This window comes from Urocampus carinirostris, chromosome 13 (genome assembly GCF_059441175.1).
Source record: "Urocampus carinirostris isolate Australia breed hairy pipefish chromosome 13, RoL_Ucar_1.0, whole genome shotgun sequence".
In the NCBI taxonomy this organism is placed as follows: domain Eukaryota; kingdom Metazoa; phylum Chordata; class Actinopteri; order Syngnathiformes; family Syngnathidae; genus Urocampus; species Urocampus carinirostris.
In genome coordinates this window covers 37,072,909-37,094,365 of record NC_142361.1, presented here as the reverse complement: position 1 = coordinate 37,094,365, position 21,457 = coordinate 37,072,909, and the positions used below count along the sequence as shown (strand labels likewise).

The following is a 21,457-nucleotide window of genomic DNA, read 5'->3' as shown; positions in this document are numbered from 1 at the left end:
TTTACTTTCAAACAATTTTCAGGAGGGCCACGGGTTAGTCCGAGCAAGGCACCCAGGAAGCACCGAGATAGAACGTTTCCTCAAGCAGCTGGAGATGCTTTGGGAAGAACTACAGGAAACCCACCAGAGGAACCAGGTCTTCCTCCAGGCCTCGGAAGATCTGAACTTCAGGGTAATGTCATTTAGGATCGTATAGAAGATCTAAATATACATTTTCGTTTATGAAGTATAGAAGGCATAATAGAATCTTCTCTACAGACTCTGGACGGTAAAAGCTGCTCAATTCCTGACTTGAGAAGAATTCACCGTGAACCTGTGGAGGAACTTCGAGAACCTGAGGAGAAGCTAGATGACCTAGCGATGGAAAAAGTCCTAGCAGAGAGTCATGAGCAGTCCATACAGGAGCTAATAAATAAGGTGAGAGAGGAGAAGAAGTTCCGATATTTCCATCCATCCGTCGATTATCTGCACTGCTCATCCTAGCCATTTTCGGGGAGTGGGCAGGGGACACAGTTCTGATACTTATATAGTATTAATATTACAATTCGGGGTGGGCTCAATATGCGGGGGAAAGCAGATAGCCTACAAAATACAGGTACAAAATATCAAACATACCACCTGCAAAATGTCCACACAAGATATAATCCATTAAAAACAATGACCTGACAACTTCTGCTGTTAGGCACGGTCAATATAAAGATCTGCAATAATGAAGTGAAGCAAGTGGGCGCTCTCCAGCTACCCTTCCAGGTTTCCACTTTCCAAGAGGGAACAGGGGGTTCCCAACACGTCACCTTCTAACACAGGGGTCGGCAACCTAAGGCACGCGAGCCAACGGCCATATAATAATGATTTTTTTTAAAGCACATTTACCTGAAATTTAGACATCTTCAGTTGCGCGCCATGTTATGTAAAGGATTAATGTTAGGCTTTACGTGGGTTTTTCAGTATGAGTTGGCCCGGCGCCTCGCAGAGAGCGAGAGCGAGAGAGAGAGCGAGAGAGACCCAGCCAACGAAACACACGCGCGCGATAAATTAACGAATCATGACAGCTCCTCGGGCGAAAAGATCGCGCTCTCTCCAGCCAGCGTGGACAGATGACTGGGGCTTTGTGCAAAAAATGACCATGCTGTTTTGTGCATTATGCCCCGAGAACGCTGTACCTCACCCATCAAGTGTTAGACGCCATTACGAGACAAAACATGAACATGAATTCAAGGCGGAGACATTAAAACAAGCTGTGTCCAGATGCGGCAAACAAATCTTTGTCGCTGCTAAAAACACCACCACTGAAGCTATCTAACAAATTGCTCACTGAATAGCAAAGCACGAAAAACAATTTACTGATGGCAAATATTTTAAAGAAGCGTGTGTGTACGTGTATGCGTGTGTGCGCGCGTGCATTCTGCTTTGCTGCTGTTATTTCAAGTTTTGATATTTTGTGCAACAAGATATCATTGATGAATGGTATGGTCGCTGCCCATAGCACTTGTTTTTTGATTGTAGTTTATAGTTGAGGAAGAACGGTTGATTCTGGTTCATTCTTGTGGTAAAAAGTTGAAGTCAGAATGGCTACAGGCCTTTCCATATGTTGTTCACATTCACATTTTAGTTAATTGATGAACAAGAATAGTGGAAGATAAATAGGTCAGTTATACCAGTGTGCCGCTGGAATTTTATCTTTCCAAAAATTTAATTCAGTATTTTTGCACTCTTCAGACGAGGAACTGTAATAGTCATCCATATCAGTAGGTGGCAGTAGATTTGTATGTACTTTTTATGTACTAATTATCTACTCTTGAGGTAGAACAGTACATTTAATAACGTAATTTGTTTAACAAAGCGGTTTAAGATTGTAATGTAAAAAAATAAAAACATAAAGCACATCATTCTTTTTTATATTAAGTATTATTTTCTTCTTTTTATATACCGGTAGTAATTATCTGCTTAGGAGGTAGTACCGTGAAATATTTGACATCACTTCATTTTAAAACATTTTCAATGGACGGTGTGCCTCAGAACTTTTTTTATAAACAAAAATGTACCTTGATTCAAAAAGGGTTGAAAAAACGGTGTTCTGGTTTGCCCGCGTCCCTGCGTCTTAGACGCATCATTTTTGCTGGGGACGTATAGTATCAAATCAACTTTTTGGACACAAAATTGTCATTATTACCCGATTACTTTTTATTTTAACAAAGATTTACCGCACTCCAAACTTTTCATCAGGCAGATCCGCCATTGTTGTTTTGGTCTCGCGCCGATCTCGGCAAACGAGATCTCGTTGCTTCCAGATGACGTCATTGTTTTGGCGGTTGTCGAGTGAAAGCGAAGTAATCCCTCCGAAAAATAGTTGGTACTAGGAGCAAATCAACAAGAAATTGATCATTTCTTCAGTGTCGGTAATAAGTCGAAACATAACACAGAAAGTGATAACAACGGCAATAATTCCGGCACGAAAAAATGGCGGAAATCTGCAGAAGACCGCGAAGGCAAGGAAAACACGTGTGTTGAAGCGAACGATTCGACGAAAGAAAATAAACAAAAAGAATACTCCTAGCAAGGTCTTTTCTGCCAAAATGGACTCAATTATATTCCTGGTTACACTATGAGGAGGATGATAATGGATTGAACCTTGAGAAGGCATTACAACTGTGGCGGGACAGCAAACCACAAAGAATATAAGAACTGAAAAATTTGAAGTGATAATTGCTTTGTATTACCAATTAACTGATGATTAAAACTGCAAGAATATATCAATATTTCAGCGATATTATTTTGTATAGTGTACAATATTGTGAACTGAAAAACCTGAAGTGACAACTGCTTTGTATTACCAATAAACTGTGATTAAAACTGAATGAATATATAGATTTATATTATATATTTGTCGCCGATTCACAATTTCAACCTCGATAACACTAAATTTTGGAGAGCCATAGATCTCTGTTTGGACCCATAGATTTTTGAGTATGCGAGTCCCTGGGACCCATCACTTTTCACAGGTAAAATGAACACTAAAAAACACTGAATTATACAATTAAAATGTCTATTCATGTTGTATATTCGGATTGGTGTAAAATGACAGCTCTGTTGGATATTAAAAAAATGTTGTGCGAGTCATTGATCTTGGTGTGGCACACTGATTTACAAGGAAATTTGAAATTGGCACCCCTGGTCTAACATCTACCAAGTTCTCATGACGACTATTATGTGCGATCCTAGCAAACCAGATTATCCGTGAACGTTGAAGAGTGTCTCTCCTGCTGCCGTGAGCTCCACCTGGACGTCCTTGAGAAGGAGACGGATATGGCCGTCCGATGCGAACCGGATCACTCGGATTTGGAGACCCTGCAGGAGAGGAACACGCAACTTCAGGTGATGGTAAAAATCGTGATGTTTTAAATTCAGGGAGGACATTTTGGTGTCATCGGCTTTGATTTCAATTACGGATCTAATTTGATGCATGAATTGACAGCCAGATTTTGTCCCATCAAGGTCCACCCAGACCCGAGGTCTTCAACATACGGCCCACAGGCACCATGTAGGCCCCTATCTAGAATAGCCTAGGGATCAGTTCTGAAAAAAGCTCACCAGTGATGGGCCATAGAGATTTTCTCAGAGATTTAGCATGAGAAATACATGATCCATTCTTCCAAAAGTATACTTATATATATACTGGGTAGGGTTACTTTAACTGGATTACTTTCAATTACTTTTGGATTACTCCAATACCAAATATGCTAATCAAAGACAAAATAAACTAAATATGAATTACTAAATTTTGTGCAGAATACATGGAACGGCAAAAATGATGTTGGCAAGCTGTGTGGATTTCTTTTCATTTTGTTTCTGTCGCATTTTATGTTCGTTTTGCCGGAGATCAAAGCCAGGAGAGAAAGCTTACCACGTGTTGTGAGTCATCATTTTAGTCATATTTAGTTTCTTTTGTCTTTTATTAGCATATTTGCTATTGGAGTCATCCAAAAGTAATTGAAAGTAATCCAGTTAAAGTAACCCTACCCAACCCTGTTAGTATACATGAATCACTCTGCGCCCTTATAGAAGGTGGATGTTTTAATGGCCGACTGAGCATATTTTCAGCCTACTTCTAATAATGACCATCTGGTAATAACATAGTAATAACATGAATGGAAACTTTATTTCGAACATTAAAATAGAAACAGAACAAAAACAATAACTCAACAAGAAAATAATGTTACATAATATGTTCAAAAAAAGGGTAGCAAGAAGCAGATGCTTATTTTCTCTACCCCTTCATCTTCCCTATTAAATACACCAATGATAATAACAACGATAGTAATAATATTAATAATAACAGTTATGATATAACAATAGAAACAGTAACAACAAAGTTAACCATAGTTCTAGACGCATTCCCAATCTCTCGTATCACACATACCCCCTTTTCTTCATCTCCGTATTCCGCCAGGAATGTTTTTTTGTATTTAATGTCACAGACCAGGAAGGACACAGGACTCAATAGCGTACGTTTCTCATTTTTTTATTGAAAAGAGAGGGAGAGTAAGGCTTGCTTGCTTGATCCGAGGACTGACGGAAAACAAGAGCGAGCGAGGCGGGAGTGACACTTCCGTGTCCGTAAGTCGTTTGGCCGGGGCTGGAGATCAGAGGCGATGTCGAGTTCATAATCATGGTCGTAGGCAAGTGGCAGGCAGGTAACGAAGCAAAATGGGTCAGGTAACAGGGGCAGGCAGAACGGGCGTAGTCAGGTCCAGAAACGGGTCAAAAACGAAGATCAGGCAGGAGAAAGGTTTAGCAGGAACTGAGTAGGACGGGAATGCTCACTGAGTGCAATACAACAGCTCGCAACGATCTGACGATGACTGAGAGGATGCCGGGGGTTTAAAAAGGGAGTGTCCACCAATCAGCTGTCCGGGCTGTTGGCGCCAATCAAGCCGCCGCAGGTGCACCAGATTGGCAATCACGACATTTAAATTTGAACAAGTGAATAGTTGGACAACGTTTGATCTCATCTTGCAAACCGTTCCAAAGCTTGACTCCACACCCAGACACACACATACTTTTCCTGGTTGGACTGCAGGAATAAAATATGAGTATGATCTTGATATCCTACCTTGTGTATGGTACTAATTGCACGTTTTTGGAGGATAAAAAGGGGAAACATGATAGTCTAAAATATGACACGCTGATCCGAAACAAAATAGTAGAACCCCATTTCAGGAGGTTACTAATCCATGTTGTAGCAGAAAAGGGTTGATTATCTTTAAGTGATTTTTCCTGCTGTGATGTGGTTTTTTTCTTCATTTTCACAGATTTTGTTTCGAGAGTGATCGTCGCTCTTAAGTATTTTCAAAAAGAAAAAACTTTTTTCTTTTTACTTGTTTCCTTTTTGAATGAGGAAATAATTGGAATTCACTGAGGAATTCTGTGACGTAGCAGCAGAGTAAATTTCCAAGAAAGCAAAAGAAAGAAAGGAAACCGGGACTGACGCACCACCCTAAGAACGCTCGAGTACCTCTATATCCAATTATTAAAACAACTCCGGTGATGGGTCATTGTGACTTTCTAGGACATTTCGTTTCCAACTGGCAATTTATTTAGTATTAGACTGAGCTTATTTCAAACCTTGCTTCTAACAATGACAACCTGTTAATAAATAAGTGATAAAATAGTAATAACATAGTAATACTGTTTGTCGTTTTTAAAATGAGGCAGTAAAATCTTTTCCCCAATAAACAAACAAAAAACAGAGAACATCCATCCATCTATTATCTGCACCGCTTATCCTCAGTCGGGTCGCGGGGAACAGAGAACATAAAACAGTAAAAATACTTTGGACCAAACACAAAGACCTAGACCGGGGGTCTCTCACATAAACCCCAAAGAAATCCCAAGAAGCCCACTACCTGAGCCTATTTCAAACTATTTTAAAATACTGCAGAGTCTCAAAGCCAGAACCAGCAGGCTCAAGGACAGCTTCTTCATCAGGCTGTCAGGACCCTGAACTCTCTCCCGGTCCTCCCCTCTCCGACCCATCTGCCAAATTGATCTATGTATAGATACCGGCTATCCTCTGCACATTTTTAATTCGAAAACCTTATATACTTTTGTATGCGTACCAAATTTTTTTTTTTTTACCTTGCTATTTGTTATTTGTTATCGTGCCTTATTTATTGCATGTTTGCACGCAGGAATGAGGATGTAATTTTATCAGCGGTGTATATAAATGTGCTTATGGCATATTTGAAAAAAAAGTTTGTGTTTAACAAAGTTATAACATAGCATAGTAACATACAATGCTATTTTAGAACTACATTTCCAACTAGTAGCCTTTTTTTGCTAATATGTAACAAGAACTGTCATGATTACTGATTCGGGGCAACTGCGGCTGCCCCGTTGGCGCCAACAGCCACGGGACCTGATTGGCTGTTTGTGTCACGGGACCGGACCCGATCGGAGGCAGGAGGCAGGAAGGGTGAACTCATTCGCGTTAACAATCAGTTACTTTTATTAAGGAAATAAAAGTCCTCCAACACTCAGGGACAAAAACAAAAACAGGCTTACAAGCAAACAGGAACTCAGCCTAGGAATACTCACAAAACAGGCTTTTACTCAGAACGGGCAAGTACAGGTTCCCTCAAGTCAAACAGAACAGAATAATGCAAAGTAATGCAATGAACCCGCAACTGGCAATCCCCCAAACCCGCCCTTAAGAAGCACACACACAAATTAGAAAATCTGCTACAGTCGGTGCCAAGGGGGCGGGGCCAGCCGGTCGCCACGGCGACCATGCTGGACATGACAGTTAGACTCTTTTTAAACTCCCGTCTTCCGAAAGGAACCCGTCAGACCGTCTGCGAACCTATAATCTCAGCTAGGCAAGCTTTTGTACTCTCCGACATTATCCTGCCCTGTTTTCCTGCCCGATACCTGTTGCCGACCATTTTCTGGATCTGTTTCCGCTTTTGCTCCTCCGTCCCGGCCATCGACCTGTTTTTCTTGCTGCCAACGACTACCCTCGCTCGACATGGAAGTGCCACTTCCGCGTTCCTGCTATCTGCTACCCGTGACCGACGATCATCGGATCGTGGATGCAAGCACTGTTCTCCTTCTTAATAAAAACTGAGTCAAACGAGCGCTATTGGGTCCCGTCTCCATTCCTGGTCCGTGACAAGAACATTTTCTCTCAGCTTCAAAAAAGCTCGCTGATTCCTGACCTAGAGCATTCAAAAACTATTCCTGTAGCACGTGTTTGACGGGGGTTCCTCAACCAAACAGGACAAGGTTTGGAAACACTACAAACAAAAAGGAGTTACAATCTGGACCCGATACTACCGAGACAGAAATGACCTCATCCGGCAAAGCAAAATAGGAGACAGGAATTCCCTTTCCTGGAACTGGCCGTTCCGGACGGCCGCCATTAAAAAAAGAACCTTTCGTTCATTAATGTCAAAAGGAAGGCGGGGACGGCGGTTCGTCTGCTATTACGAGGGACGACGTATGTCTAGCGTATGTTTTCCTCACGGGCTGCGTCACGAGTCGTACACTTTTGGAGAACGCTGCCAAGAAACATGCTGTCATGAGGTCCTGTTATGAGCAGCGTTAGGAGCAGGGTTGGGTAGGGTTACTTTAACTGGATTACTTCCAATTACTTTTGGATTACTCCAATACCAAATATGCTAATCAAAGACAAAAGAAACTAAATGACAACATTTTGTGCAGGCTCGGGGAGTAACGGAATACATGGAAGGGCAAAAATGATGTTGGATTTATTTTTATTTTGTTTCTGTCGCATTTTATGTTAGTTTTGCCGGAGATCTAAGAGATCAAAGCCAGGAGAGAAAGCTTACCACGTGTTGTGAGTCATCATTTTATTCATATTTAGTTTCTTTTGTCTTTTATTAGCATATTTGGTATTGGAGTAATCCAAAAGTAATTGAAAGTAATCCAGTTAAAGTAGCAGCCATAGAGACCTGCCACCAGATATTAGGGAAAATTGGATTTTTCCCTAACATGAATATTATTTGATCATAAGAACACATTCTACACATAGGTAGTACTTACTATATACTATTTTGTGTCACGACCAGAACAGAAGGAGGACCCAGCTGCGTAACGTTAACTACAAGTTTATTGAAATATAGAGGAAAGGCAGCGCCAACGGGAGATCGTAGTGTCGTTAGACGGAAAAACAGGTTGTTAGCCGGGACGGGAGATCAGAACGTGGTCGGGGTGAAAAAAACGGGTCGTAAGCCGGGACAGGAGATCAAAACATGGTCGGGGTCAAAAAACGGGTCGTAGCCAGAGACAAACAGGGAAATCAGTGGAAAACGGGTGAAAAAACAGGACCGACGGGAGTCTGAGTCAAAAATGCTTGCCTTGTGAAAACAGAGGTTCTCTGACGGACTGACAGCAGGCGAGTGAAAGGACTGAGCTTAAATAGGACGGGGAACCAATCAGGTAACCAGCAGCAGCTGGTGCCAAACGAGCGGGCACAGGTGAGTGTAATGAGTAATCATGACATTTTGTTATTTGAATGTTTTTATCTGGGGTGCTGCGGTTCACAACGCATTAGCTAGTTAGCATAGTGTTTTTATCAGCCGCTATATGCCAATTTTACTTAGCCATTCCCACATTAGAACGGATATATGTAGTATCAGGGTCTCTACTGTAAACTTGATACAAAGAGATGGAGTAATGTGGTGAAAGTCTGGCTACTGATTAGGTGCAGGCGTGCAGTCTCCAGCCACTCCCCCCATTGGGTGCCCTTTAAGACGGAAGTCCCAGATCACACTGGAGTGCTAGATGAACACTGTAAAAGTTATTTTTTTCCCTCCAGGTCACAAAATCCTTAGCTCTTAAAGAGCATAGTCCATTATCCCTTCATTCTTTTTTTTCAGATCAACTATGAAGTCCTCGCGGACCAAATGAAGGAGATGGAGAGCGAAGCTTCTCGATTGGAGGAGCTCCGCCCGGAGGAAGAGCGAGTATTCTGGACCCGGGTTCTTGCAATACGGCAGGTCTGGATGGAGCTGGGGAAAAGTCTGACGGAACTCAAATTACGTTGGCAAGAGTTCTTGCAACTTCAAGACTTCTTCAGGAGCTACCTCGCCATGATGTAAGCCAGGCCAGATGTTCTTCTCACGTAAATAGTAAAGAACAGAGAGTGCTTGCTGAGCTAATGAGCCCCTGTTTAAAGCAAGGCGTCAAACTTATTTTAGCTCAGGGGACATATGGTAGAGAATCTATTCTCAAAGGGGCCAGACTAGTACATTAAAAAGAAATAGAGAAAGAGAGAGACAAAGTGAGAGAGAGAAAAACAAAAAAAAAAGAGAAAGAGAAAACAAAGGAGGAAGAGATAAATAAGGCAAAAAAAACAAAGAGGGAAAGAGAAAGGGAGACAAAGAGAGAGAATAAAGAAAAATAAAAAGAGAGAAAGAATTAAAAAAGACAGAGAGAGAAAGAGGAAAGAAAAAAAGAGAGAATAAATAGAGGGACAGGGAGAGAGACAAGGAAAGAGACAGAGAAAAAAGGAGAGAGCGATTAAGAAAAAGAGAGTAAGAGAAAAAAGAGAGTGAAGAATAAAGGGAAAAATAGACAGAGAGAGAGAGACGAGCGAGAAAAAGAAAAAGAAAAAGAGAGAAAAAAAGTAAGACAAACAGAGAGAAAAAGAAAGACAACAAGAAAGAGGAAAAAGTGAGAGAGAAAGATAATTGAAAAAGACCGAGCGAGAAAGAGGAAAGGGAAAAAAAGAATAGAGAGAGAGAGGAGAGAGAGCAAAACAGAGAAGAAATAGAGAGTTGACAAGAGAGAGAGAGAAAGAATAAATAGAGTGAAAGAGAGTGAGAGAATGAGAAAAAATAGAGAGGAAAAAAAAAACGTGAGAGAGTAAAAAGGGAAAGAAAAAGTAAGTCAAACAGAGAGAAAAAGAAAGACAATGAGAGCGAGAGAGGAAAAAGTGTGTGAGAGAGAAAGATATTAAGAAAGACAGAGCGAGAAAGAGGAAAGGGAAAAAACAGAATAAATAGAGAGAGAGGGAGAGAAAAAAAGAAAGAGAGAGGAAAAAAATGTGAGAAAGACAGAAAAAAGAGAAAGAAAAAAGGTAAGACAAACAGAGAGAAAAAGAAAGACAACGAGAGAGAGGAAAAACTGAGAAAGCGAGAAAGATAATTAAAAAAGACCAAGTGAGAAAGAGGAAAGGGAAAAAACAATAAATAGAGAGAGAGGGAGCACAAGAGAAAAGAAATAGAGAGAAAGGGAGAAAAAGAATAGAGTGAAAGAGAGTGAGAGAATGAGAAAAAAAATAGAAAGAGAGGAAAAAAAAACTGAGAGGGAAAAAGGAGAAAGAAAGTGAGAAAAAAAGAGGGAAAGCTATACAGTTCCAGTCGCTTTGAGAGTGGTGGGGTGGCTTTGGCTTCCTCCAAGTGGGCCTATTTAAAACTGCAAATCATTTTTCTTTCGCGGGCCCGGCAGCCGCACCTTTGACACCTGTGACTTAGAGCGTAGAGGTCCGCTCAGTCTCCAACTTCCTTCTCACAAGTCTGTTCCTGGTCTCTTCCAAAATCCTTAACCTCACTCTAGCTCCTGGACCGAAGACACCCGGTCATGGATTTTCTCGGGAAGCTTGGGAGCAGAGTCCACGGAACTCGACGCGCAAATCCAGAAGAAGTTTGGAGAGTTTGAGGACTTGGAGTCTTCTGGGAAAAAACTCCTGGACCAGGAGCACCATCTAACTCCGACGGTGAGCCGGGAATGTCTCACTTTTCTGCATCAAATCTCGCTCCCTCGGGGCCGATCGCCGATACTTATTCCTCCCCCTTCTGCCATTGTTTGCCTGCTATCCTCAAAGCACGGAAATCCATAAATATTTTGTCGCTTATAGTGAAAACACACACTGCCTTGGGGCACAAAATGTTAAATGCGATGTTTCAGTTACTTATTCCTCCCCCTTATGTCGTTGTCTGCATAGTAACTTCATTAAAATATGGAGACCTGAATTTGTTTTCTTTTAGTTAAAGCTGATGCCGTTCTGAGGGCTACTAAATAATGAATATAACACTACAGAAACTTATTCCTCCCTCTCCCCGCATCCTTTTCATGTTTTCCTTTTCAAAATGGAGATAGTTTCAGCTCTTGGTTATATGCTTCAGGTGGGAGAGCGCATGGAAGAACTGCGGAGTATGCTGGACTGGATTTCTGTCCACTGGAGGGCGAAGAAGGACGAGCGGATACACAAGAAGAAGAAGCCGGAATCTCCAACGGACAACATTTATTCGGAGGCCTCACTTTACTCCCCCTCAGAGGTATCTTTGCTGGAGTTTCAAACCTTCTGGTTTTAAAGAAGGTCACACAGAACTACAGTAGACCCCCGGGATACGGCATTCCCCGCCTTATGACATTTTCACTTTACAGTGAAAGCAGTGAAGGCATTCCCTTCACTTTACGACAGCCCAAAAACACATCAAATTGGGTTGTCCGTGCCTACGACAAGTTGGGGTTCCGAGATTCCTCTCTGCTATTGGAAATAAAGAGAGAGAACGAGAGAGAGAGAGAAACAAAGAGAAAGGGAGAGTCAGAAAGGTAGGGAGGGTCAGAAAGAGAAGAGATAGTGAAAAGGAAAGAAACAGAAAGAAGAACAAGGCAATCAGAAAGAGAGAGAGAGAAATGAAGAGAGGGAACGAAAGAGAGAGAAAGAACAAGAGAAAACAAGAGAGAGAAAGAAACAAAGAGAAAGGGAGAGTCAGAAAGGTAGATAGAGACAGAGACAGGAGAGTGAAAAGGGAAGAAACAGAAAAACAGATAGAAGAAGGGTACCAGAAAGAGAGAGAAAGAGAAATAAAGAGAGAGAGCGAGAGAGAGAGAAAGCGAAGGGGAAAGTCAGAAAGGTAGAGAGAGACAGAAAGAGAGGAGAGTGAAAAAGAGAGAAACAAAGAAACAGAAAGAGGAAGGGAATCAGAAGAGAGAGAGAAATAAAGAGAGAACGAGAGAGAGTAAAAGAAAGAGAATAAGAGGGAAACAAAGACAAAGGGAGAGTAAGAAAGGTAGAGAGAGACAGAAAGAGAGGAGAGTGAAAAGGAGAGAAACAAAGAAACAGAAAGAAGAGGAAGGGAATCAGCAAGAGAGAGAGAAACAAAGAGAGAGAATGAGAGACAGAAAAAAAAGAGAGAGAAAGTAATATAGTTGCAGTTGCTTTGCGAGTAGTGCCTGGCTTTGCCAAAATCAAGTGGACATATTTCAAACTATTTTTCTCTTGTGCTTCTCAGATTGTCGTCTGGCAGCCCAAATTAAAAACCTTGGCGGGCCTGATCTGGCCCGTGAGCCACACGTACGGTCTACTGTGGTCATAAAGATAAACTAATGGTTTTCTTTGCGTCTTTCGGTCCAGTCTACAGATTCCTACGAAATTTGCCAGTCTGGAAATCTCCTCTCAGAAGAAACCCAACAGAAGAACAGAAGAGTCAACCGCAATCCCCAAAAACCAGAAGAGTCCCAGTTGGACGACGGCTACGAAGTCATGAAAAGCATCGGGGAACGCGGGATGGAAGCCCCCCGATCAGAATCCCTCGCGGTCTCGGAGGAGTCTGGAAGTTCCTCAACCGGGGGCCTGGTCAACCTCATCCTCAGATTGGCTCATTCCGAGGACCGCCGGGAACCACCCGGTTGGAGAGATCCGGTTTCAGAAGAAACTTCTGAGCTTCTCCACCGGGTGAGAACATACCGTGCAGTACACAGAGTCAACCACTAGGTTATGAAAGGATCTCTGTCATTGACTCCGTTTTCTCACTTTCCCGTTCTCCTTCGTTCCTTAGCCCGCTTTGCCCGTCTGCAAAAACTTTTGGAAGCGCTGCCAGGGCCTTTTGGAAAATACTTTTGGTAGTTTAAAGCCAAAGAAAAAGATTTATGGCCAGAGTTTCGACCAGGTAAATGGCGGGGTGTGACTTGACCGCGCATGCTGGGCTGAAACTTAAAAACTGCATGCCGTGTGAAGTTATTGACTGACATAGTGTTGTAGATACGCTATTTCGCATTTTTTTCTGGTCAAAAATTTCTTTGATTCAACAAACCTAGTGACAATAGGACATTTTAGACCCTTTAGAGCCAGTCAACATGGCTGAAGGAAGCCAGCTACCACCTATATTATTTCAATTCTGCTCAGCGCTAGAGACTCAAATTTAAGATTGTGAAACACGTAAAGGTAGAGAGGGACAGAAAGAGAGGAGTGAGTGAAAAGGAAAGAAACAGAAAAATAGAAAGAGGAAGAAGGGAACCAGAAAGAGAGAGAGGAATAAAGAGAACGAGAGAGAGAAAAAGATACAAAGAGAAAGGGAGAGTCAGAAAGGTAGAGAGAGACAGAAAGAGAGGAGAGAGTGAAAAGGAAAGAAACAGAAAAACTGAAAGAGGAAGAAGGGAACCAGAAAGAGAGAGATAAATAGAGAACGAGAGAGAGAAAAAGAAACAAAGAGAAAGGGAGAGTAAGAAAGGTAGAGAGACAGAAAGAGAGGAGAGAGTGAAAAGGAAAGAACCAGAAAAACAGAAAGAGGAAGAAGGGAACCAGAAAGAGAGAGAGAAATAAAGAGAGAGAATGAGGAAGAGAGAAAGAAACAAAGGGAAAGGGAGAGTCAGAAAAGTAGAGACAGAAAGAAAGGAGAGAGTGAAAAGGAGAGAAACAGAAAAACAGAAAAAGGAAGAAGGGAACCAGAAAGAGAGATAGAGAGAAATAAAGAGAGAGAATGGGAGAGAAAGAAACAAAGGGAAAGGGAGAGTCAGAAAGGTAGAGAGAGACAGAAAGAGAGGAGAGAGTGAAAAGGAAAGAAACAGAAAAACAGAAAAAGGAAACAGGGAACCAGAAAGAGAGAGATAGAAATAAAGAGAGAGAACGAGAAAGAGAAAAAGAAACAAAGAGAAAGGGAGAGTAAGAAAGGTAGAGAGAGACAGAAAAAGAGCAGAGTGAAAAGGAGAGAGACAAAGAAACAGGAAGAGGAAGGGAATCAGAAGAGAGGGAGAAATAAAGAGAGAGAACGAGAGGGAGAAAAAGAAAGAGAGAATGAAAGAGAGAGAGAAAGAAACAAAGAGAAAGGGAGAGTAAGAAAGGTAGAGAGAGACAGAAAGAGAGGAGAGAGTGAAAAGGAATGAAACAGAAATAGAAAGAAGAAGGGAATCAGAAAGAGAGAAAGAACGAGAGAAAACGAGAGAGAGAAAGAAACAAAGAGAAAGGGAGAGTCAGAAAGGTAGAGAGAGACAGAAAGAGAGGAGAAAGTGACAAGGAGAGAAACACGGAGAAAACAATACTTTTGGTAGTTTGAAGCGAAAGAAAAAGATTTATGGCCAGAGTTTTTTTTCTGGTCAAAAATGTATTTGATTCAACAAAACTAGTGACAATAGGAAATTTTAGACCCGGGTCCTTTAGCTTTAGAGCCAGTCAACATGGCTGAAGGAAGCCAGCTACCACCTAAATTATTTCAATTCTGCCCAGCACTAAAGACTCAAATTTAAGATTGTGAACCATGTAAAGGTTTTAAAATGTCTACGACACTACTCAAGAGTGTGTGGTCTGTGCAGCTTCTTTGAGACTTCTTGTGATAAAGGACTTGACTCCACTTCACCGTTTTGGATCGGTAAGACCGAATTCTGGATCTTGAAATCCGACAAGCTCATCCACAAAATTTACAATGAACTTTAAAGCACAAGACGAACAACTTGACAGTCCAATGGGGATTGTTTGTAACTAAGGTTGGTTCCTTGAACATCTAGGATGGTAGGGGCAACATTTCCTGTGGTGTGTCTTGGGCAAGTACACCCTGGTGGCGCCCATCCCTCTCCATATAATGTTTAATAAAAACCATTAGTGTCATGATTACTGATGTGACTCAGCTGTGCCCGCTCATTTGGCGCCAACAGCCGCGGGTTCTGATTGGCTTCCTGTCAGTATTTGAACCCTGTCCTGTCTGTCCCCTTTTGTCAGTCCGTCTGCGAACCTCAGCGTATACTAGGCAAGCCTTTTTCGACCCTGACTCCCATCTGTCCCGTTTTTGCTCCCGTCTGTCTCCGGCTTCGACCCGTTTTTGATCCTGACCACGTCTGCTCTCCTGTCCGGGCTTACGACCTCTTTTGTCCCCGACTTTGTCTGTACTCTCCCCTTCTGGCTTGCGACTTGTTTCTGACCACACTTTGCTCTCCCAGTCCCGGCCACCGACCAGGTTTCCCGTCCCTTACACCGCCATCGCTTGCTACGTAAGACCCACTTCCATGTTCAGATCACAATCAGAGTACGAGAGCGACCACCGGATCGTGGGCGCAACCTTTCCTCTCTCTTTTAATAAAACTTTTGGTAAACGTCACGCAATTGGGTCCTATTTCCATTCTGATCCTGACATTTAGTCATCTTTCACAAATTGATATTATAGAACCTCTTGAAATACTTCTCAGTTTCACACTTTTTTGGATTGTCTCTTCTTTCCAGGCTAGAATCTTAAAGTAGCTTACCTTGCTGTCAGGTTCCTTTAGTGATTTTGGTTCTCAGTCCCAGAAGTCTGTTTTAAGAAAACACAGAAATGAAGGACAGCAAAATAAATAGGATTATTAAGAGACAACAACCAACTTTTTCTCAAATACCGTATTTTCCACACTATAAGGCGCACCTAAAAGCTGACTATGCGCCTTGTAATACAGTGCGCCTTATATATGGATCAATATTAAGTCGCAAAGTCTTGCAACTAATGAAAGCAGCCGCCGACTAGGTTTTCCCCCGAACGCGAAAGTAGTCCGCGGTGTATGCTGGGATTTATACACCGGCGTTTCATTGGCTAACCAATGTGTCAATCATCATTTGAATCCATCACTATTGGCTAGAGTTATTCGGAGGTAAAGGCTAAAGGGGCAAAACAAAGCCTGCAATTGGCCGAAAAAGATGTGTCAATCATCAGTTGAATCGATCACTATTGGCTAAAGTTATTCGGAGGTAAAGGGGGCGGATCCTTTTTATCATTTACAGGCTAGCATAGGCTAAAGGGGCAAAACAAAGCCTGCAATTGGCCAAAAAAGATGAATGTGAATAGCACGTTGGGTTGACGGCATAGAGAAAACAGTATTTTACTTTTCTGTACTGTATTTGTAAATATTTTACTCTCCGGGATTTACTACACTCACGGATATAAGAGGACCATGGTTGCACATTATTATTGAACACAATGACTTCGGTGAGCTACTCTGGCTATATATTTTCCCAGAATCTTGTTTCAGAGTGATATTAATGTTTCTGTGATGGGTCCTTTTTTAAATTAAACTCAATTCCAAGTGTTTATTGTCATATGCACAGTAAAGTTGCGAGCGAAAAAGAAAATAGAAACTAAGGAATGGTTGGCATTTCTTGAATCCCAAGACTTTAACGTTCCGAATGATATTTGGAACGATGCATTTGAGTGACATCGTACGGACACCGCATCCGCACGTGTCTACGACACGTATTTGCTTCTTTGCAAGCTTTGGGAATGTTAAGGGGGTAATCAGTTTGACTGAATCATCTGACTGTTTTGTTCCCATTGTAGCGCCTTATAATCCGGTGCGCCTTATGTATGGAAGATATAGGACCAAAAACTATTTTTGGGGGGTGCGCCCTATAACCCAGTGCGCCCTATAGTGCGGAAAATACGGTAGATCTAATTCGAAAATTCCTAGGCGATCTGAATTTCAAGCCACTTTTAAAAGAAGACATCAGGATATAACTGCATTTTAACTTAGCATGCGAATACGATTTTAGGGTTTTTAATAATTAATCTTTAACTCAATAAATAAAAGCTATTATTTTGTCAAGCTTTCTGATATTTCACTCAAATGCGGAATGGTTCTCTGCCTTCAGGTGAGCACGTACTTGGAAGTTAATGAAAACAAGTCAACTGTAGCTCCAGTTTACGAGAGCATCACTCTACCGCGCCAAAAGAGGAGTCCTCCGACTTCAGCCTCCCCTTTGGCATCACGATCCCCCTCCTCACCGACTCACGCACCTCAGACGAGCGTATCCTTCTACCCTTTAAACGGGAAGCATCTCAACACCTCCATTTTCTGCAGCCTCAAAAGAATGAGCAAGAAACGAAAAAGGAAAGCAGACACCCGCCGGCATACCATCCAAAAAGTTGACGGGGAAACCGAAGAACCCTGCGAGACCATCTCTTACGATACTCGTACCTGGCCGCTCAAAGAAGGTCGAAGGACGATCTGTTCTCCCCAAAGTGGAGTTGACGCTGCGGTGGACTTCAATAATTCCCTACTGGGGGACATTGAGCAAGAAAATTCTGGAGACAACGGTATCAATCCCTATGCGGTTTCTGGCGGGTGTCAGTCAACCTCAATACAGGAAAAATCCCACTGCAGATTTTTGTCTATGGGATCCGTGTTGAGCTTCGACCTCCCGAAGGACAGGACTCTCATCCCTAGTATTCAAGAAATCATTACTATAGCGACACCGGAATCCAGTAATCCTCACAATCCAGATCTTGAACAGCACACTGAACTGAGTTCTTTCAAACAAAGGCGACCGTCGGCAGCTGACAAAGCTAGTTTTGCGCTACGCGCGTCTTTCAACAAAGCAGAGAAGGATTTGGATCGGACTGCACCATGCAGTGGTTTATCAAAAACAATGAAACACCTGCAGGAGGGTGCCTACCAGGACCAGGACCAGGAGTCATTGGTACAATCAACAGCCAGTGATCAGGTTTGCAACCCTTCCCAACAACCAATTTACGTCAATCAAGCCACGATGTCCCTTAACCCGACAGCTTCTTATCACCACTGCCCAAATGTTCGTACACTAATCCGCGACCTCAATGGACATAAGTACCATAAAACTGCTCGAAACCCTGGGGCAGACCTAGAGAATCCAGGACAATGTCTGCACCAGGTCAATCTTAAGTCAAACGTGGACCTTCGTCAAGACTCTGTGGACTCGGGTGTGTTTTGTTCTGGCAACGTCAAACTCGGTCCGGATGATCCACAGATTACCGGGACGGTGGGGAGGTTGTTGTCCCTTCAAGTGGGACAAATAAACAATAAGAAAGTGAGTCTTTCACAACAAAACCAGGACCCAGAACAAGAATCTGTCCAGCTTGACCATCAACAGTTTGAGGAGGACGAAGAAGAGCTGGAAGACATCTGGAACAGAACCTCTGACGTCAGGCGGAGTATCTGTTCGGATATCATGTACCAGACGAACCCAGAAGAGTTCGGTTTGTCGGATCAGCCGGGAGAGACTGTTCCGATCTCGTCCCCGGCTGGACTCCATCAAATCCTGTCCACGGTTTCGGAACCCAATCTTTTTAAAGCAAACTCGTCCGTCCCTAGTGTCCCGTTTAGTGACATAAACCACAGTCCGCCAAAAACTGTAAGAGACAGAAGGTCCTGGGCTGCTTTTCCAAGCAAGGTCCAAACGGACAAGACTTTGGTTCTGGTGAACGAAACAGCTACGGACCGGTTACGTTTTCCCGGTGTCGTTGACGACAGAAAATACATCTACCAATACAAAGAGGAAGAAGAGGAGGAACCTAAAGTGGCAGAGGAGACAGAATCAAAGGTGAGGCCCCCAGTTGTTGTACAAGTCCGCAAAAAGTTGTGCTTTTTCATTTGCAGCCTCAATATTTTGCTATCTATTATCCCCAATTTCATATTGCTGCAAGCAGGATCCAACAGAACCCATTTTGGTTCTGGCCTGCTTGTAATAAAATGAATGATTGACTCCATTAACCAAACACAACCTACATTCACCAAACAATTCATGCGCGCTCGTTTCTTAAAGGAAAAGATACACAGGAAAGCCGATATTTTCACACGGGGCAGATTTAATGTCATTAACAATTTAACTAAGTGTACCCCATCGAAAACGGCCGAATTAGTGTTGTTGGAGTCTCTGGGAAGCCCTCTTCTGAAGTCCTTAAGCTCTCCTCTCATTGGCCATCCTCTTCCCGCACAATGGCGTGCCGACTCCTCCCATGGGCGTGCCACGGAAGCCCCCCTGGGCTTCACCATCTTGTCGAAGAGTGTCGCGATGTCTGAAATACTTGAAACAACACCGAGCGTTTCTACGTCATCGGCCTTGATCTCAAAACAACGCCTGCCGTCCTCCGTCAGAGTCCTGTTATCAAAATTCCCTAGTCAAAATATTCTGCATTTGGAACAGCGTGACCTGTCATTGAACTAAAGCCCAGTCAGTGAATACCTTGAATTAAACTCAATAAATGTAACTTGTATTCAATCTTATTAAATCCTTTATAGTCAAATGTATAAAATCCTTCACTGTGAACCATTATCCCCAGGTGCCTAATGCTGAGACAGAGGCCAGCAGAACACTTTTTTAAAAATTCTGAAGCGTGCCATTGTTGTCCGCTTAAAATGGACTGTGCTGATTTGACAGTGATCCATTATCCCTAGTGACTACAGCTGCGAGCAAGCGATTTTTGTCAGTTTTTTCCGCCTAATGTAAACAGCACCTTTGCAGCTATGATCCATTATCCATTATTATAGAGCATTAAAAAAATAGAAAGGGGGAGGCTACTTAGCAGCACTTTGCATACCGCTTGGGGTTTCAATCGCCATCTACCGTGATAATCAAGGGATTGCAGTATATACATTCATAATCATGGTTGATTTTTGCCCTTTTTTCAATCTAAAGTGTGTGTTATTCTTTTTTTTGCAGCTACATTTTGGTGTCTTGATTTTTGAAAATAATAAATAAAATAAAACATTACTAAACTAATATATTTAACACTAAGAAATTCGTAGTGGTCAAGGTCAGTGATGAATGCAATTCTAATTATAGCTTGTTTTCTTAAACAGTGTACCTAACAAACATTTTACTTACAAAGCTTATTTTAAAAACTAAATGTTTTGTTCATAAATGCATACATCGATGCTATGTGAAGTTAATATAATTGATATAATATTAATAATAAGGAATATTATTAATAAATGTGGATTATTTATTCATTAGCATTTAGCTAATCTAGCTGTAGCTCTTTAGCTACAACTTTTAGCTAGCTAACTTTTCAACAGATTAACACAACTTTAATAACTACATTTGATATTTAAAAAAAAAACTATTAAATAATAATTCACAATTTGCCAAAACGATGTCTAATTTAGAGTGAAAACACATTTTAAAATAAAACAAAAAGTAAAGAGAGTAAAAGTTGAAGTTTACCTTTATCCACCGTTAAACTCTCGCCATAATCGAATGACGTCACTTCCTGTAAATGGCTTTTATGGAATTGTAGTCTTTTTCGGAGCCAATTGAGCGCATTCTAATTACTACTGGGACATGTACAATATGATTGATTCTTGATTTTAAAATGTTATGGCCTTCACATACAATAACAAAAATGCATTTCAGTTAGGGTTAAATGATTTAAAACACTAATTAAAATACATGATACACATATTTTGTAGATTTCAAAGGAAAATCAGGGTACGAGAAAAATGCGGGCATGAAATGTTGCTCCAAACAGAGAAATACCCATAAAAATCATTCATTTTTAGTAGTTTGATAACTTTTTTAAAATAATGTGTTAACAAGGGGTTTTAAAGTCTTGAATGCTTAGAATCAGTGTTCCCTCTAAGCTGCACGCGTGCGCAATTGCGCACTGCTCGCATTCTCAGCGCACAAGAAAATCTAGCCGGCGCACAAAAATCAGGGCTCGAAATGACTCATTAAGAAGCGACTTAAGTCAAAGTTACAGTGCATGAAGGTCAAAATACACGGGTTCCCCTGACGTTGTGTCCTAAATGCGGTATTTTGAAGTCGAGTCGAAGGAGAACGAAGTTGAGTAAAGTTAGTAGAGTTTGTCGAGAACCGGCTCCTTCGGCTCGGCTCACCAAAAGGGGTCCTCAACGGCTCTTCGGGTTGTTTTTGCTTCTTTCATCCCAACATGACCAAATATGATGTAAAATGACGCACAAAATGACTTAAAGGAAGGGGGGAATAGAACAAAAAAGAAAAAAATACCAAAATGAAAAAGGAGTGAAAAGCTGAGAAAAAAAAGAAACAAAATGAAGAGAAAAAAAGAAGGAAACATTTAGAAAAAAGACAGAAAAAAAGGAAAAGAAAGAAATGTGGGGAAAAAAGTAAATAGAGAACAAAAAGAAAAAAGTAACAGCTCGGAAAAAATAAACACAATGAGATTTTTTTTTAAAGGAATTTAAAAAAAAGTAGAAAAAAAACACGGAAAAAGAAGAAAAAGTTTGTGTTGCATTCAAATAATTTCCAATGATATCAAGTGAATCTTGTTGCCAACATTGTACTTCCACTCAAAAATGTGATTAAGTACAGTTCTGTATCTTACAAGCGACTCAATAAGCCCCCCAAAATGTTAATATTATGCGACAAAATATATCAGGAAATAAAAAGAAATGGATATCGTGTGAAAGACGTTTGTAGGCTGTACAACCTTTACAATAGTACATGAGTCAATTGATT

General features: G+C 41.6%; 1 protein-coding gene across 1 annotated transcript in view; it reads left to right on the top strand.

The window, feature by feature from the left end:
- Window positions 1-21,457, top strand: part of mymx (myomixer) — a 71,300-nt gene that overhangs the window by 35,881 nt on the left and 13,962 nt on the right. Inside the window, exons 13-21 of the mRNA XM_088350880.1 lie at window positions 23-172; window positions 259-417; window positions 3,223-3,375; window positions 8,901-9,118; window positions 10,582-10,741; window positions 11,151-11,303; window positions 12,386-12,706; window positions 12,810-12,920; window positions 16,856-18,562. Coding sequence (XP_088207006.1) covers window positions 23-172; window positions 259-417; window positions 3,223-3,375; window positions 8,901-9,118; window positions 10,582-10,741; window positions 11,151-11,303; window positions 12,386-12,706; window positions 12,810-12,920; window positions 16,856-18,562 — 3,132 coding nt within the window. The remainder of the gene's footprint in view (window positions 1-22; window positions 173-258; window positions 418-3,222; window positions 3,376-8,900; window positions 9,119-10,581; window positions 10,742-11,150; window positions 11,304-12,385; window positions 12,707-12,809; window positions 12,921-16,855; window positions 18,563-21,457) is intronic.